The sequence below is a fragment of the Rhinolophus sinicus genome, linkage group LG06 (assembly GCF_036562045.2).
Source record: "Rhinolophus sinicus isolate RSC01 linkage group LG06, ASM3656204v1, whole genome shotgun sequence".
Classification (NCBI taxonomy): Eukaryota; Metazoa; Chordata; class Mammalia; order Chiroptera; family Rhinolophidae; genus Rhinolophus; species Rhinolophus sinicus.
The window spans coordinates 14,474,837-14,488,994 of NC_133756.1; the positions used below are offsets into that span (position 1 = coordinate 14,474,837).

The window sequence follows — 14,158 nt, forward strand, 5'->3', positions numbered from 1 at the left end:
AATAGAAGAGGAAAAACAAATCCTCTTTAGCCGCATGTTCTTGAGCTGACAGTAAAGAATACAAACTGGTTCTCTTTTATTCTAAAAATGATGATTCCTTTTGCTTTCTACAGTACTACTGGAAAACGGAGAAGAGGAAAAACTATGCTAGGTGCCTTATGCATATATTTAATTACATAAATCCTAACAGACCAGTAAGCTAAGCATTAACGATCCTATTATGCACAGCAAAATCAGGAAAACTGAAGCAACCTGTCTAAGATCATATGGGTAATATGGCGCAGAGACATGAACCTGTATCTAAGGCCACACACCAGAGCCGCCTTATCAATACCAAGCCTGCTATTAGAAACAAGGCAGCAAGAAGCCTTTAAATAAATCTACCCTCCTCTGGTCATTCTAAATAGCAGGATCACCAATATCAACAGGAGGAAATTGAGGAAACAGATGGACAGGAAATTCATCTGGGGCACTAACATATGAGCTTCTCTACTGCTAAAATAGCCCTGTGTTCCCTAGCTATCCTAAACAGATATTGGATCAATAATAAAAAGCATCTTTGAGGAAGAAGCTAACAAAAAGGAAAAATGAGTGCGAAAAGGGGTGAACATAGAAAAAATAACAAGAGGAAAGATTTCATGTAGAAGACAGTGAATGTCACCAGAAAATACTTAAAAGTGCTACTGATAATCCAGTATTCCAGGCTGTTTACACATATGAAACTCCAATAATGTTAGCCAATTTAGAACTGCAGGAAAGGCCCCATTTTAACAAATCTGAAGAAACATCAAATTTTATTTTGCTTTGATCATACCAAATTATAAAAAGTCCATTGTTACAATATGTGAAAAGTATGTTATATACATATATGTGCAAACTTGTCTAAATAAAGCAAATGTTCAAGGAAAGCTTTTGCTTTTTCAGGAAGTTTTTGCTCTTAACTGAACCTGTACTTGGAAATAAAATACAGGTGTACCTGGCTCAGGATTCAAACTCATCTTTTTGCAAATTCAGGAACCAAACAGATTCTGCTAAATTTTTAAGATTCTATTGTTTGATACTGATAGAAACTGTATCCATCATTATCTGAACTCTCACTCTTACTATCCAAAACTCAGGAACTGAATAGATGTAGATGACCCAGGATTCACCATCCAGACTCTTACTATGCAAACTCAGGATATGAATGTAGTAGATTCAGACTGTAAGGCATACTTGTGAATTCTATATAAATTTTTAATATAACTTCACCTGATTTACAAAATTAGGGGTTTTTTGAAGCAACATGCAAGTATTCTACATAAACACTAGCTGCAAAATAGGTCTGAGAAAACATCTTTTTGTATCACATTTCTCAGTAGTTTACTGGAACAAGCTATCAAGTTATTGCCCCTCAGCTCCAAACCCCCATCCCTTCTTCCCAGTCTGTTGTAATGATGCTGGAAGTAGGATTCCACACCACACTACTGCTTTGCCCACTGGTACCTATAAGATTCTACTGTAGGGATGAGAAACCTTTGCTGGAATAACACTCTTAAGAAGCCCGAAGAATAGACAGGAAGGTACAAGTATCTTTTTCCTTTTCCAGGCTTGCAGTCCATCTTTAGTGCCCCCTCTTGGGAGAGCAATTTGGTTAAAATTAAAGAGTATACTTAGCTACCGATACAAAATCTCTTGTAATCATTCTTTTCAAGGAAATTTAGCGGGCCTTTCTCCAATTCACACATAGGTATAAAATTACTGGCATAAAATTACATGATATGAAGGTATTAACTGCAGCTCTTTCCAAATTATCTATAATAAACATGTATTACCTTTTAATCATAAAAATATAGTAAGTGTAATTTTTAAAATAATCCTAACACATTCAAATTAAACAAGAATCCAGTATCATCTATAGAAAACAATAAACTTGTTTACCCTAAATATTTAAAGGGGAGAAAGGGAAAGTTTTAGTAAATGGATTGCATTTACTGAACTACCCTCTCCTACCCAACGAATTTTTAAAATGTCATAAATTTTCATTCCACCTCTACCTTCACTTACATGTAAACTGTCCACACCCATTCTTACCTATGCCTACCAACCCTACCTGCCTACCCATTTTCTCATTCCCAGCCACATGTCCAGTTCTTCTCCATCAATTCAGATGCTTCTTGTCTTGAGATTAGCCACTTCTAGATACACAGGTAGTATATATGAGAGGTACAGCCAACAAGCAGTGTTTGTCAGTGGGTCTAGCGACTTTAAGAGTTCCTATTTGGACAGTGTAGCTGGGGAGGATGTTTCTTCTCTGAGGAAGACTCTATGAGAAAGGAGACTAAACTTATTGTGGTGTTAAGTAATCCAGTTTTCCCTCACCACCATTAAAACATCGTCATTCTTTTCTTCTCTTCCTTATAGCAAACCAACACTGGCTTCCCGTTAGAAACATTAATGACAAACAATGGTCTTCTCTGCTTTATAGATACTAAATAGCCGAACTCAGATGCCATAGTTTCTCAGTTTATTAATTAAATATTAAATTTATAGCTAGATCCACAAAACATTTTAATTCTAGAATACTGTGCAAAGAATTGTAACACACAGTGAGTAAATTATAAAATAACTCATGGTATCTCCTCTTTCACCATCCTTTCTAATTCTATAATTCTATCGAACAAAAAAGTTAGGTACATATTATTCCTAACCCAATGTCATATACAAGCTTAACCTAAACATAAATATTCAAATAAAGGGATTTAAAATCTCAGTCAGTGACTTTAATATACGATTTGTTTCAGAATATCCCACAACTAAAATATCTTTAAGGAAATCTAGTCAGTGGAAGATCAAAATCTGCGCAAGTCCTATATGATCATATCCAAAGTTTTAAATATTCCCCAAAAAAGGATAAAATGACTCACCCATCATACCAAGCAAAAATCACTATAAGGTCAAGTTAGTTCTCCAGCAGCTTTGGAGATTAAAGAAAAGATGATACTCTTTTCTAAACGTTCTTTTCAAAGCCATACAGGTGTCTCTTGCTTAGGGGCATAAATGAGGGAAGACACAGACTTTAGCAAAGTAGAAAAGCAATCTCTCCATCTATTTCCATTATAAGCTGGAAGATGCATTCTCAGGGAAACAAGAGCCCTACAGTACGGAGTAAAGTTTTCTACTGAGGAAAAACAATATCCAGCCTTGGCCTGCTGCAGATTCTAAGTAAACAACATGCAACTTCATTTTCCTTTTGTGGCATTCTAGACATCCAGAATTTCTTTCAAGCCTAAGGATTCTTTGGCTTCACATTCATGGCTCTTAACAATATTTGTATCCCTCCTTTCTCTCCTCCTGCCCTCCACAGCTAGGCAACTGCAACTCTCTTCATCACTTATCTGTTCCAGCCACACCAACCTCCTCATTGTTCCTCCAACACACAGGGCAAGTCTCCTCCTGCCTGGGCACCTCCTGGATTCCCTCTGCCTGGAATGCACGAATCTTCTACGCATCCAATACATGGCTCATTCCATCACTCTTTCAGGTCTTCATTCAAGTATCACCTTTTCAGTAAAGTTTTACGTGGCTACCCTATCTAAAACACACGCACCCCTGTATTTCCTATTCCCTTTCTCTATTTTTTTGTTTTTCACCTTAGCCCTTATCACTGTCACTAACTAACAAGAACTTCTTACTTATCTTGTTCATTAATTGTTCCTTCACCAGAATATAAGCTCCTCGATTATAGGATTTTTACCTGCTATGTTCACTGCTGTAGCCCCAGCATTTAGAATAGTGTCTGACGACCTATTAGATGCTCAATATGCTGAATGAGTAAATGATACAGCCTAGCGGCAACACCACAAGTAACTGGTCAGTGCTGTCATCAACAGTTCATATTCTAGTCTGAAAGATTTCAGTTAACACATTTGGGTTATTTTATCAAACTGTGCTCTGGGTACTGCAGCAATCCCTCAGGCAAGTGTAAGTGTAAAAACTGGAAGCCTAAGCAAGCAGAAAAGTCCTACATTCATTTGTTTTAGTCATTGGATTTCACATTAAGATTTAATTTATAAAGGATTTAGCAACTTCAAAAACATCTAAAACCGGGGCCGGCCCGGTGGCTCAGGCGGTTGGAGCTCCGTGCTCCTAACTCCGAAGGCTGCCGGTTTGATTCCCACATGGGCCAGTGGGCTCTCAACCACAAGGTTGCCAGTTCAATTCCTCGAGTCCCGCAAGGGATGGTGGGCTCCGCCTGCTGCAACTAAGATTGAACACGGCACCTTGAGCTGAGCTGCTGCTGAGTTCCCGGATGGCTCAGTTGGTTGGAGTGCGTCCTCTCAACCACAAGGTTGCCGGTTCGACTCCCGCAAGGGATGGTGGGCTGCGCCCCCTGCAACTAGCAACGTCAACTGGACCTGGAGCTGAGCTGTGCCCTCCACAACTAAGACTGAAAGGACAACAACTTGAAGCTGAACAGCACCCTCCACAACTAAGATTGAAAAGGACAACAACTTGATTTGGAAAAAAGTCCTGGAAGTACACACTGTTCCCCAATAAAGTCCTGTTCCCCTTCCCCAATAAAATATTTAAAAAAAAAAATTAAAATTGAAATTAAAAAAAAAAGAATATCTAAAACTGGGTTTTACACAACTTAGTTCCTACTTTTTACATTATTTATTTAATGTAAATGTGGACAACCTAGCTGTCATGTTTACATCATCCTCTAGAAAGAGGTTAAACTTAGCATCTAGTCTCATTTAATAATCTGCTACAAAGGCAATCAAAATTTACTATGTATTTTCTAATTAAAACAAGTAGAGAATAGATGCGTTTTTTAAAAAATGACAAAAGAGTATAAAATTATGTTATTTTATTTACAAGAACATATGTAAACTCACTAAGTGGAGATTAGGATCCAAAGCCCATTACCACAAATATCTCCGTCAGCAAAGGTATCTCCCAACCCCACCAAACAGACTATATGACAAAACCACAGTATTTTATTCTGAACCTAACCTTGAGATTCATTTTAATGTGACTTAACCAGTGTCAACTTTTTAAATACTACATGTTCCAATAAAGAAAAAGAAGAGCACTCACCTTAATGAAGTTACAGATGGACAAGCCTGTCCATACAAACCCATCTGGACACAAAGAGAATCTGAAAAGTAGAAAAGAGTTAGTTATCAGATGCTCCAAAGTAAATGAAACTATAAATACTACTACAATTCTAATTGAAACACTCTGAAAACAGAAATAGAAAGCTAAAAGATTCACCACTATCTGAACACATACCCACATGAATTAAAAATGCAGTCAGAGGGATTACACTGAGGAAGACAAACATGCCGACAAGCATAAGAAACAGCAATACTGTAACTGTAACATCCAAAGGACCTAAAAACTCGTGAAATTTAACAAACTGTTATGCTTATATTATAGAGAGTCTGTCCAAACTGTTCAGTAGAATCCGAGGGATTCCAGAGAGGTGCTTAAAGGCTGCCAAAGAGCTGAGCGTACAGGCTCCCATTCCCATCTACTCTTCAATCAAAGCAGTGCTACCTTTATTGGTCTTATATACTGGACTTCACTAAGACTTCATCTGAAAACAGTTCCACTGCTTTAAAAAAAAAAAAAAGGTTAAGATAGCACTGGAACAGAAGGAGCTATGAATAAAACAGTTCTAGGTTCAGATTCTAGCTATGACACTATAAGACCTTGAGGAATTTAGATAACCTCACTAAACCTCAGTTTCCTCACCTGTAACTTGGGGATAATACCACCTATATAACTTTATTTATTTATTTACCAGAAATAAACTGCAGGTTTGCTGTTACAATAAATCAGTAAACAAGTGTGAAGTTATCTATTAGCACTACTACCTGGCCCAAGGGTGATCCACAAACGTCTGCAGGGAACCGAATGAGAGAAGTGGGAACGGGCGTGTGTACGTGCATATGCATCAGTGCACGGGGAGTGGAGACCGTGAGCAACTGCAGGAAACACATTCACTCGGAAGAAATCGGCTGCTATTCCCAGTTCTAGCCGATTGTTGCTAAGCAGGACTACAAACACCTGTTGTTAGATCTTCTGATTTTTCAAGAGAAACAAGATAGCCAAATCTTTATTTTAAATCTCCCGATATTTTTTTTTCCTAAATACTACATGTGCCAAACAAAACACTGAAATTTGTCCCAAGTTTATAACCTTTGATTTAGAGGCTGACTGAATTCTCTGCACCTAATTGTCTCTGCATGCACTGAAGAGACAGACACTTTTATTTCTGCCAGAATGACAGAAAAGTTTGATCAACATGCCCACTGAAAATAACTGAATAAAATATTATTAAATCTTTATAAATTAACAATAACCTAAAATATAACAAGGTACGATCAAGGCCAAAACCTAAGTGAAAAAGGGAAATTAGAAAAGTATGCAGTGTACTGACACCAGCTTTCATTCACCTTCAGGGCATTTCGCCAAACCCTATGAAGTTCAGATTGCAATTCCAAAGTCTATTGGGGCCAAAGGTACAAGAGGCAAAGTCCAGGTGTTACCCAAGAGGACGGCAACGAAACCTGATTCTTAACCTTGGTGCTCAGTGCTGGAAAGGGGCTGGCGGGCCACGATAGCATGCACAGTATCGCCCTTGATATTCACTACCATAAGCTGACCCTCACCTAGATTACGGTTTAAAAAGCTTCATACTTAGAATTTTGTTTAGAGTTGTCAGTCCTAGAACGGTAGTGTCCCCCACACAACCTTGACAGAAGCAAATGCAAATTCTGAGGAATCTGCCTTTGCTCTCAGCCTGGAAGAATTCCCACAGATAAGATTTCAAAATTAATAATTCACAATCAAAATTCACAAAACTGAGATGGAAACAAGCCAGAGTAAGACAGAGCTGAAACATCAGTTGGCAGAATCAAAACCTCAAAGATTTTAGATACAGGAATTACTAGGCACTTACTGTTTTACTTCACAGGTGATTTACCTACTCCCGTATTTCCATTGCCTACATGCAGATGAACCTGAAATCTGTATCTCCGGCAGGGATCAACCTCCTGATCTCCAAACATAAATATCTAACATTCCCTCCTGGAAATCCCAAATTTACCATGTCCAAAACTGAATTCATCATCAGTCTTTAATATATTTCCCATCTTGATAAAATGGCACAGCCCTTTTACCTAAGAATAGCTTTCAGGTTTCTAGCCTAACTCCTTTCATTGCCTTTGTTAGAGCAGCACACTTCTTTCCAACTCTTGATTTCTATGAGTAACGACCTTTTTAACACTCCTGGGCCCTTAGCCCACTCCTCACCAACGAGGGAAATAACTTGGTTAACAGGTAGATCTAACTCCAGAACTCTACAGCCGTACTCTATAAGGCAGAAATCTGGGTGTCTGCTCAGTTGACCCTAACAATCAGGTAGGCTGTTCTATGGTCTAGATTGGGTTCTGTTGGGTGGGGACAAGAGAATGTGGCGAGTTAGCTCTTAAACCTAAGCCACATTCTACAATATTCCACAGTATCACCCTTATCAGAAAAAAACAAAGTATTAATTCCTCCAAAAGTTACGCTACGACCCAGCAGTTATACTCCTAAGCACGTGTGTATGTATGTACATATGCATGTGTGTGTATATACGTGTGTGTATACATGTACATATCCAAGAGAATTTAAACATACGTTCACATAAAAACTTGCACACAATGTTCATAACACCATCATTCATAATAGCCAAAAAGTAGAAATAAATCAAATATCCATCAACTGATAAATTGTGGCATGTCTATATATCATATAATATATGGTAGACTGTATTATTCAGCCATAAAAAAGAATGAAATACTGTTACATGCTGTAACACAACATTGATGAACGGTGGAGATCATCATTTTACAGCCTTATGGAGAGTAAAAGAAGTTATACACTAAAGGCCACATACTGCAAGATTCCATTTATACAAAAACTTCAGAAGAGGCAAATCCCAGAGATGGAAAGCAGGTTAGTGGTTGCCAGAGGGAGGGGGTGGATGATGGGGGTGAAGAGTGACCGCTAACAGGTCTCTTTCTGGCATGATGAAAATGTTCTGGAATTAGATAGTAATGACAGTTGAACAATCTTGTGAATAAAAACCTTTAGTATAAAACCACCAAATTGTACACTTGAAAATACTGAACTTTATGGTATGTAAATTTTTATCTCAATAAAAGACTAATTTTACAAATATCTCATTTTTCATCCATTGGTTCTGTTTTTATTCCTCAGTTCCAAATTCAGGCAAGGGAAAAGGATCTTATACATTGAGACTCCCAAGTATCAACACCTTTAGGACCTCCAATTAGCTACCATTTACTACTAACTCTAGTTCCTGGATCTTCCTGATCTACTCTAGCCTCAATGCCTTAGTTTCCATTTTAATTTTAATCTAGATTACTGCTCCTAAATGTTGTCCTGAACCCCAGGCTGGTTTAACTAAAAGAACAAACATATGCCAATCTTCCTCTCCCTACCCAGGCAAATGACCAGCAACATGGAAATCTCACAAAAGAAAGCTAAGGTGAAGTCAGGAAAATCTCAAAGTGTCCTCCAAATTACAAACTCACATCTCTGGAGCCAACTACAGTTGAACAACTATATGAATTTATTCAATTACATCCATAATATATATGGTTTAAGTTGGTGCCAACCATACCTAGGCAGCATTTTCTCCAAATTCTTTGAAAACCAACATATAAGAAAGTTTGTGTTGAACAACACAACCAGAATATGGGTCGTAAAACTAGTCATTCACTGATGGGTACTCCAATGTACGCTAATGTAATATCGACATAAGACATAAGAATATGGAATCCCATTTAATATAAGCAGTCTTCAAGTATATATTAAACTGAGTTACAAACTATGCACATTTAGGAGAATTTTTAACAAACAGTTGTATAATAATGCATTATTTGGGAGCATGAAGTGAAATGAGACTAAGAAAAGCTTCCAGGTAATTCTTACAAGCCCTTCTCTCCTCTCTCCTACCCACAAAGAGCTATAATGCTTTATAGTTTACAAAGAATTTAGAGCATTCATGAGTTTGAGTCTGGGCCCAGGCTGGAATCCTAATTGCAACCCTGGGTATGCTGCTAACTTCTTTAAGGCATAATTTCCTCTGAACAAAAGGGAAAACTCATGCCTCAGTCATTGTGATAGTATCTTGAATGAAAGCACCAGCAAAATGCCAGACCAAAAAAAAAAAAAAAGTTTGTTAAAAATCAATGCTATGGTACTAGAGATCAAGAGACTAATCCTTTTTTTTTTTTTTTTTTTTTACTTCTAAACTCAGCCTTATCTTTCAAAAGACTTAAAAGTAAAAAATTCACTAGCATCAATGAAAAAACCTCTTTTATTCAGGTTGACTGAGGATGATGAATTGCTGTAACATTATTCACAGGTAATTATTAAAGCAGTCGTGGAAATAACCTGTGTCTTAATCAGACTGAACAGGAGCAATCAGCCAAAGGAGTAAGGGAAAAAGAATCCTGCTAAGTGAGTAGCAATCAGCTGTTCATCTCAGCTCCACTAGCTAAACCTGAAGACAGTGGTGTTTGAGCTAAACACCACTTTTTAGTTTGAGCTAAAAAGTCAGGTCTCCTAGTCGTTTGCTCTTAGAAAGCAATTAAAATTATTTAAGAAAGATCAAGTCACCATAGGAGTATTAGAGACAGAAGACAGGCCAAACTTAACTTTGGAGAACAAAACTGGCACATAGTAATTATGAGAAAAGGAACTAGTTAAACAAAAACAAAAAACTTGTGAAAACTGTACTGGAAATATACAGCAGCAAGTGACTTAATGGAGAGAAAGGCAACAGCATTACCAGTAGATCAAGATGGACATAAACTGAGAAGGGAATACTGGCTTTTAATAGAAGATCTTTAATACTATAGAGGGTGGTTTTTGTTGACTACTGAAATAAAAAAATTAGACTGCGGGGTAGGGGGGCAGTTAAAGATTAGGTGTGAGACGGAAATAAAAAGTTTAGCTTAAAAAATGTACATAATGAAAATAAATGGAAAGTGCAATAAGATCAAGCAGTTGGAGCAGAGAAATAGGTTAAGAAATCAGGAAAGGTGAAGAATGTTAGAACAATCATCACACTGTATTCCGTTTTATCCTTCATAGCTCTTGTCACCATCTGATGTGACTTTTGTTAACTGTTTCTCCCCCACTAGAATGTAAGCTCCATGAATGCAGGAACTTTTATCTGTTTCATTCTCTGTTATATCCCCTAACCTGGTATATAGTCAGCAGTCATATTTGTTCAATTAATGAATAAACGAAGTTCCTCAGGAGTTAGAAGAATATGAACAACTAAGATCTGACTGAAAACTCACCAGGTCTTTGTATCCATCATTTATCTCTGCCTCCAAGCAAGTAATTTAGGACCAATCCACAGGCAGTCAAAAGAGCAAGTTAGGTATTTAGAACATATAAAGAACTCTTACAACTCAATAATGAAAAAACAACGCCATTTTAAAAAATGGGCATAGATGTAGCTCAAGGGTAGAGTATTTGACTGAAAAAAAAAAATGGACAAAGAGCTAAATCAACATTTCTCCAAAGAAGAAATACAAATGTCCAATAAGCACATGAAAAGATGTTCAACATCATTACTCATTAGGGAAATGTAAACCAAAACCAAAATGAGATACACTTCACACCCACTTAAGATGGTTATAATCAAAAGAACAGACAAAAGCAAGTGTTGCACAGATGTGGAGAAATTGAAACTCTTTGCTAGTGAAAATGTAAAATAGTGTTGCTACTTTGGAAAACAGTTTGGCAGTCTCTCAAAAAGTTAAACAGTTCCCAAATGACAGGGCCATTCCACCCCTAGGATATATACCCAAGAAATGAAAACATACATCCACAGAAAAATCTATACACAAATAAATGCTCATAGCAGCATTAAATCACAATAGCAAAAAAGTGGAAACAATCCAAATGCCAATTAACTATTGAATGGATAGGTGTGTTATATCCATACAGTGGAATATTATTTAGCAATAAAAAGGAATGATAGATGCTACAACATGTATGACCCTTGAAAATATGAAATGACAGAAGCCAGTCACAAGAGTACATATTCTATGATTCTATTTATATCAAATGTCCAATAGGCAAATTTACATTGGTAATTAGATTAAATTAGTTTCTTAGGGCTTGGGGAAGGGAGATAGGTAAAGGGAACTGACTGCTAATGGGTGTGGGGTTTCTTTCAAAGGGAGAGGAAAATGTTCTAAAAGTAGATTACAGTGATAGTTACACAACTCTGCAAATATACTGAACGACACTGAATTTTACAGTCTATACTGGTGAATTGTATGGTATGTGAATTGTATCTCAATAAGGATTTAAAATTTTTAAGAGCAAGTTTAGAACCATCACATACAAATGTTCTTGTTCTGTTAAGGTTCCTACTTCTTCCCCTAGTGTCAGAGGAGAAGCCCCCATCTCCTACACTGGAACAGGGAGGGAAGAGTAAAAGTAATGGCTTCACAAGTAAGCCAACTCTACTATAGCAACTGTTTTCAAATCTGTAACCCCTTGAACCATTAGTGGTTCAGGAAAAGTTTGTCTTCTGGTGGCTCCACTATTTCCAAACCACACCATTTATTAATTAAAAATGTTTAATGAAGATACACTTATGGTTCATAAAAAAGTTTTATACACCCTGAAAAAATTCTACAGGCAACCACTCTACTGCTATACCCTTTCTCCTCCTAGAACAAGACCAAAGCCAAGTCTTGTTATTCTCTAATAACAGAAGATGGGAAAAAGTAAGCCAACCAACAATCAGCTTTAGCTTTCAAGGCTGTTTAAAGAGTAGGAAGCATGAAGTCTGAAATAACTGCCTCTTGACCCTCTACAGTTTAGGGCTGGTGTCACTAAAACAGGTGGTACATGTGGGGGAGGGGAAGCTTCTTGGCCAAACATCACAGAGCTATAACTTCTTCCAAACCCCAAACCTTACTTCCTGCAATTTATGTAAACAGATCACAGGCCACCCTCTTCAAACCAAATCATAACCCAAGCAAACACAGGATTCTATTTCTGGGTCTGTCATTAACTCACTGGATAATCCTGAAGCTTCAGTCTCTCTACTTTGCTCAATAACTTAACCACAATTTCTGGTCCCAAAATCAAGTCATGTGGACTAATAAAGAACTTTTTCCCAACTTGTAGAGTTATTTTTATAGAAAATACGACACAGGTGTATGAAATTAAATCACATTATATGTTTAAATCACTTTTATTAAATATACATAAAATATGAAAAATTCAAAAGATTTATCTAGTCCAAAACTGTTGAGCACTTCCATTTTAAACTTTTAAAGGTATTCACAAAACAGTGAGAACAAGCTTTCAGAGGGCTGAAGGGTTTTGTGGCTTTAAATGTAAGCTCAGTTATATTTAGAAAACTAAGATGCCACCTCCTGGGATCCTGCATCTTTATCTTGGGCATTTGATTCATGTGCTTTGCCTTGTGTAATTCAAAGCAAGAGATCCCACCATATCCCTGCAGAGTAAATTGAACACATAGAACATACAGATTCTCAGAGGAATGACATGTTGTACTGCAACTCATCGATGAGAAGCTGGCAGTCTCCACTGCTAGAGCTGTTTAACGAAGTAAAATTACCTGTCTGGTCCCCAAAGCTAGTCTACAAACCACTGCCAACTTTGTAAGAATCATTTCTATCCCATGCCTGGAAATCTTGATTCAAGATTCTACAGTGAAACCATGGAATCTATTAATTAAAAGTATCTCAGGTGGTTCTGATGCACAGCTTTTTCAGGAACGACTGGTTTAGAACAAGGATAGCAAAAAAGTTTCATATCATTTTGCCAATTACGCCTTCTGGAGTGCTGTACTGAGAAGGGTCACGTCTAAATGCAACCAGCAATTAGTTCGCCACACACGTTATGCAGAAATGGCAACATGTAAACCATGTATCTGTCATCTGTTTTAGAATACTGAATAGGCTTGATTTTTTAAGAAGGCTTTGGGGTAACAGAAAAAAAGCCAGATCTGGATTTACTTTTAACTGGCAGCAACTCTGGCTGACACTGAGAGGGCAGTAGGCAGCAAGAATAGCCCACTGGCACAGGTACCAGAAGTCTCCAAAAGTACTTATTAAGCTTCCCAGTATTATACAGAAAAGACATTTTGTTCCCCAAATGTCTATAAGCTTGTTTGCAGAATGAAAATTCTACACAATGGGGGCTGGCCCGGTGGCTCAGGCGGTTAGAGCTCCGTGCTCCTAACTCTGAAGGCTGCCGGTTCGGTTCCCACATATGGGCCAGTGGGCTCTCAACCACAAGGTTGCCAGTTCAATTCCTCCACTCCCACAAGGGATGGTGGGCTGCACCCCCTGCAACTAAGATTGAACACGGCACCTTGAGTTGAGCTGCCACTGAGCTCCCTGATGGCTCAGTTGGTTGGAGCACATCCTCTCAACCACAAGGTTGCCGGTTTGACTCCTGCAAGGGATGGTGGGCAGTGCCCCCTGCAACTAGCAACGGCAACTGGACCTAGAGCTGAGCACAACTAAGATTGAAAAGACAACTTGACTTGGAAAAAAGTCCTGGAAGTACACACACTGTTCCCCAATAAAGTCCTGTTCCCCTTCCCCAATAAAATCTTTAAAAAAAAAAAAAAAATTCTACACAATAATATAAATTTGGTAGGGAAAAAAAAGAAAGAAAAAAGGACGCTTGTGCTAAAAACAGTATAGTTTGGAATGATTCAAGAGGGTTCCTTACCTGTGGGTTCCTGATCAGGACATGATTAAAGTAATATATTAAGAATAATTCTACTGGCAGCATTTTCCAGGGGAAAAAGAGATTCTATATAATCAAGGCAAATAATCTGTTTCACATTGTTTCTATACGCGTCTGTCTCTACCACTAGATTGCTGGCTCCTCGTGGGCCAGGAACATGTCAAATTAACCTTTCTATCTCCCACAATGCCTAGCACATTTTGTCTGTAACAAATATTTCAAAGTAAAACTCTTATAGACATATCAAAGGAACAGTAACAGAAATTGGTACTGAGACATGAAGGGTCAAAGGAGTTAATGGAATGAAATTACACCAAAAAGGGTGGATGTATTA

At 37.7% G+C, this 14,158-nt stretch overlaps 1 protein-coding gene across 5 annotated transcripts in view; it reads right to left on the minus strand.

The window, feature by feature from the left end:
* FOXJ3 (forkhead box J3) overlaps positions 1-14,158 on the minus strand; it is a 121,277-nt gene that overhangs the window by 94,337 nt on the left and 12,782 nt on the right. For all 5 annotated transcript variants that reach the window (XM_074334522.1, XM_019737168.2, XM_019737166.2 and 2 more), the window contains exon 2: positions 5,083-5,143. In XM_074334522.1, coding sequence (XP_074190623.1) covers positions 5,083-5,126 — 44 coding nt within the window. In that variant the 5' untranslated portion in view covers positions 5,127-5,143. The remainder of the gene's footprint in view (positions 1-5,082; positions 5,144-14,158) is intronic.